Source organism: Hibiscus syriacus, unplaced genomic scaffold (assembly GCF_006381635.1).
Source record: "Hibiscus syriacus cultivar Baekdansim isolate YM2019G1 unplaced genomic scaffold, ASM638163v2 tig00110108_pilon, whole genome shotgun sequence".
Classification (NCBI taxonomy): domain Eukaryota; kingdom Viridiplantae; phylum Streptophyta; class Magnoliopsida; order Malvales; family Malvaceae; genus Hibiscus; species Hibiscus syriacus.
Window position 1 is genome coordinate 206,952 of NW_024062592.1, and position 4,237 is coordinate 211,188.

The following is a 4,237-nucleotide window of genomic DNA, read 5'->3' on the forward strand; positions in this document are numbered from 1 at the left end:
ATCCAGTTGCGAAGAAAGTTGTGATTAGTAGAGATGTCGTTTTTGATGAACAATCCATGTTGCAGCAGAAGCAAGACACGACAGTGGTGGATTTCGAGCAGTTTCCAGTTAAGAAACCAGAAACTTCTCAACCGACTTCTGGTGGTTCCACTACGGATGATTTGCAGGATTATAGTCTCGCCAGAGACAGGGTGAGACGGACGAATATAAAGCCTCCGAACAGATTGGGTTTTGAAGACTTGGTATCTTTTGCACTTATTGTTAGCAGTGATGATCCGGTTACTTTTCATGATGCCGTTACTAGTCAGGAAAACGACAAGTGGATGGCAGCCATGGTTGAGGAGATGGAGTCTTTGAATCACAATCGCACATGGGAGTTAGTTCCCCTTCCTGAGGGTAAGAAGCCGATTGGTTGCAAATGGGTGTATAAGAAGAAACCAGTAGTAACAGAAAAAGAGGGGGAGAAGTTCAAGGCTCGTTTGGTAGCGAAGGGTTTTTCACAGCAGAAAGGAGTTGATTATGATGAAATCTTTTCTCCTGTGGTCAGGCACACTTCAATCCGAGCAGTACTTGTATTGGTGGCTAGTTGGGATTTGCATTTAGAGCAGATGGATGTTAAAACTGCTTTTTTGCATGGTGATTTAGAGGAGCAGATCTACATGCGGCAACCTGAAGGTTTCACTCAACCTGGAAATGAGCATTTAGTTTGCAGATTGAAGAAATCTTTGTACGGGTTGAAACAGTCTCCGAGACAGTGGTATAAACGGTTTGACTCCTATATGATCAAGATTGGCTACAACCGATGTGAGTATGATTGTTGTGTCTATGTTAAGAGCCTTGATGATGGTTCTTTTATTTTTCTATTACTGTATGTTGATGATATATTGATTGCTGCGAAGAACATGGATGATGTTATTGGTTTGAAAACTTTATTGAGTCAGGAATTTGATATGAAAGATTTAGGTGCTGCAAAGAAAATTCTTGGAATGGAAATTTGCAGGGACAGAGACTCAAGGAAACTGCGGCTATCTCAACGGGGTTATGTTGAGAAAATGCTAGAAAGGTTTGCGATGAGCAGCGCAAAACCAGTTAGCACTCCATTGGCGAATCACTTTAAGCTCTCATCAGAACAGTGCCCCAAGACAGATAAGGAAGCTGAAGATATGGCAAAGGTTCCGTATTCTAATGCTGTTGGCTGCTTGAGGTATGCGATGGTATGTACTCGTCCTGATTTAGCTCATGTTGTTAGTCAAGTTTGTAAGTACATGTCTAAACCTGGTAAGCAACATTGGGAAGCAGTCAAGTGGATCTTTCGGTACTTAAAGGGTACTGTGGGACATGGAATTGTTTTTGGGAGTCAGCGGGATAATCCTTTGGTTGTAGGATATGTGGATTCAGACTATGCAGGTGACTTGGATAATAGAAGATCTACGACAGGGTATGTCTTTACTCTTGGTGGAGGGCCTATTTGTTGGAAGTCTACTGTTCAATCTATTGTGGCTCTATCTACAACTGAAGCTGAGTACATGGCAGCGGCTGAAGCTGCAAAATAAGCTTTATGGCTTACTGGTTTAGTGAAGGAGTTGGGTGTTCAACAAGGTGGAGTTCAGTTGCTTTGTGATAATCAAAGTGCTATTCACTTGGCTAAGAATCAGGTGTATCGTGCTAGAACTAAACATATTGATGTAAGGTTCCACAAGATCAAAGAGTTGGTTGCATCTGGAGAGGTTTTGTTTCAGAAGGTACATACTGATGAAAATGCCGCTGATATGTTCACTAAGCCAGTTACGACAGACAAGTTCAAGCATTGCTTGGACTTGTTGAATGTTTCGAGTTGTTAAAGAATCAAGGTAACCCAACCCACATTGAATTTTCAAGAGGCAGGATATTCGCCAAGGTGGAGATTTGTTAGGTATGGCTCATAAATATACCAGTAAAGAGGACAGGAGATGGAGCTGCGTTCGCTTCGCTCACTCCGCTCCATCTCCTGTCCTTACAAAGAAAGTCTCGTTGTGGGGTTACGAATTATGTGGGTTGGGGGTGCGGGGGCGCAGCCCCCGTGGTACGGTACAGGGTTAATTTTGTAATTATGTACCAGGGTTTTCTATTATAAATAGAGATGTAACCTAGACCTAAAATATCATTGAATAAAAACTTCTAGCGCCGCCTAGGCACCGAGGACGTAAGCACATTGCCGAACCTCGTAAAATTCTCGTGTTCTTTTGTTTTCTTTACCCGTTTTCGTCAACATCTTGTGATAGACTTGTGTTGCATTCAGGTCATACCCCCAAGGTTTCTTTTATTACTTGGATGGCAATTCTGGACAAACTATTTATTAAAAGCAGGCTCATTTTGTTCGGTATGTTTCTTAATGGGTTGTGTGATTTTTTTTTTGAATGAGCGGGAAACGAGGGACCATTTGGTCTTCTAGTGTAGCTTTTTCAAGGTTGTGTGGAAGAAATCCTGTAGATTTGTCTGTTGCGGAGAAGGGTTTTAGATTGGAGTCGAGAGCTCCACTAGGCATGCTATCATTTGAAAGGGAAAGCTTCGTTGTTGACTTTGTTAAAGTTGGCTTGGAATTGTTGTGTTCCGAGTCTGGACAAGTGTGCTTAGACACGATTCATATAATATTGAATGCATTTCAAGTTTAGTTTTTAATGACATTACACAACATCAAAAGATTTGTTAATGAGATTTTTATTATAGCAAAAACAACATTCCACAATTTTCACGATACCACCAAGTTAAATAATGATGCTGTAGCAGCAAATAGAACTTCCAAGCTCAATCTCCAAGAGAATGAGCATTATAATTATTAAAAAACAAAGTGAAAAAAATAGAATAAAAAAACAAATTAAAATACGTAAAAAACAATACGAGCATAAAAATATAATAAATTTACATTAATATATAAATTATTCTTTAGTGGAGTAGGGCAAATAAATTATTAAAAATATAAATATAAATAAGTAACATAAACACCCAAATACATCTATATAGACATTAAATAAATTATTAACATAAAATATAATTTTTCAATACTTTGACTCATTAAATAACCATAATTTTTAATTATGCTTTTGTCTGTTAAAGACTGACTCATTAGAACAATTTTAAAATTATGATGTAGATTTTAATTTTTTTTTCTTTTTTATATCAATATTTTATAATTTTGTAGGATGATCTTTAGAATTATCTATGAACTTATTATTTAATTTTATTCAAGGTTTGTATTTAATTTAGTTTGTTAATATTTGAAGGATCATAATTAGTTTCTCATGTTTGATTATGTTTTGGATACATGAATACGAAAGAAAATGAAAAGTCAAAAAAAGCTTAGCAAGCAGAATAGAGTAATCTTTAGAACAAGGTAGATCATTTACAGTTAAATTAAAGATGGGAAATTCTGTAAGAATGATGTGCTTCTAACTGTCATTTTTCCTTGTTGATTAATAAAAGTTACAGTAACCACCATCTCTAGTTTTCCACTTAAGGAGACCTATATATGCTCCCCAAGGTAACAAGGATGGAAAAAAATGTTTACATGGTATTAGTGATGTTTGTTTTACAAAATTACATTGTCCGATTTGTGCTAATTCTCTCGCAGTCAATTCAAGCGAGAGGTGACTTCAAGAAAGATGTCTTCGTTGCAAGGAATTTTGAGACCGCCAGTAGGATGACTATATCCGAACTCTTCTTCTGACATGCCTAGCAAACCTTGAAACAAAGGCTGGTTCAAGAACGATACTGGTATTACAAATCTCTTCTGGTTCTCTCCAACGTAAACTACAAAGTATCCCTTGGGAACTTTCTTAGAGCTCACAATACGAGGCAGGCGGATAGCCATTGTTGTTTTCGATGGATGTATTAAAGGTAAGACAGGGAAGATCTTAGAGAGATTGGAAAGAAAAGGTAAGGATCTTAAGTACTTGAGAATGTGAAGGTAGGTGTTGCTGATGAACTTATTCTTACTTGTATATATAGATGCAAGGGCCATAAGGAAATGCTTATCTATTAAGTGAGAGATGTGGAATGAGTGGTGAAGGGGCAATTGCTGGGGTCTTGTTAGTATCGACAAAGGCACGGTTTCATGAGGATCACATGGTGTTGTCGTCATATTCATTATCAAGAATTTCATGGCTAAGACTTGAAGGAATGGTTTGTATATCCCTTCTGGCAGACAAACCGACTCAGGACCCACTCAAATACGAAAGATCTTGGGTCCATAAAAGACTTC

At 37.8% G+C, this 4,237-nt stretch overlaps 1 protein-coding gene across 1 annotated transcript; it reads right to left on the reverse strand.

Moving 5' to 3' along the window:
* Nucleotides 1-3,420: 3,420 nt before the first annotated feature.
* LOC120214799 (auxin-induced protein 15A-like) lies at nucleotides 3,421-3,948 on the reverse strand. Its single transcript, XM_039212605.1, has one exon. It carries the CDS (start codon nucleotides 3,845-3,847, stop codon nucleotides 3,608-3,610), a length of 240 nt encoding a protein of 79 aa, XP_039068536.1. The 5' UTR covers nucleotides 3,848-3,948; the 3' UTR covers nucleotides 3,421-3,607.
* Nucleotides 3,949-4,237: the final 289 nt, after the last annotated feature.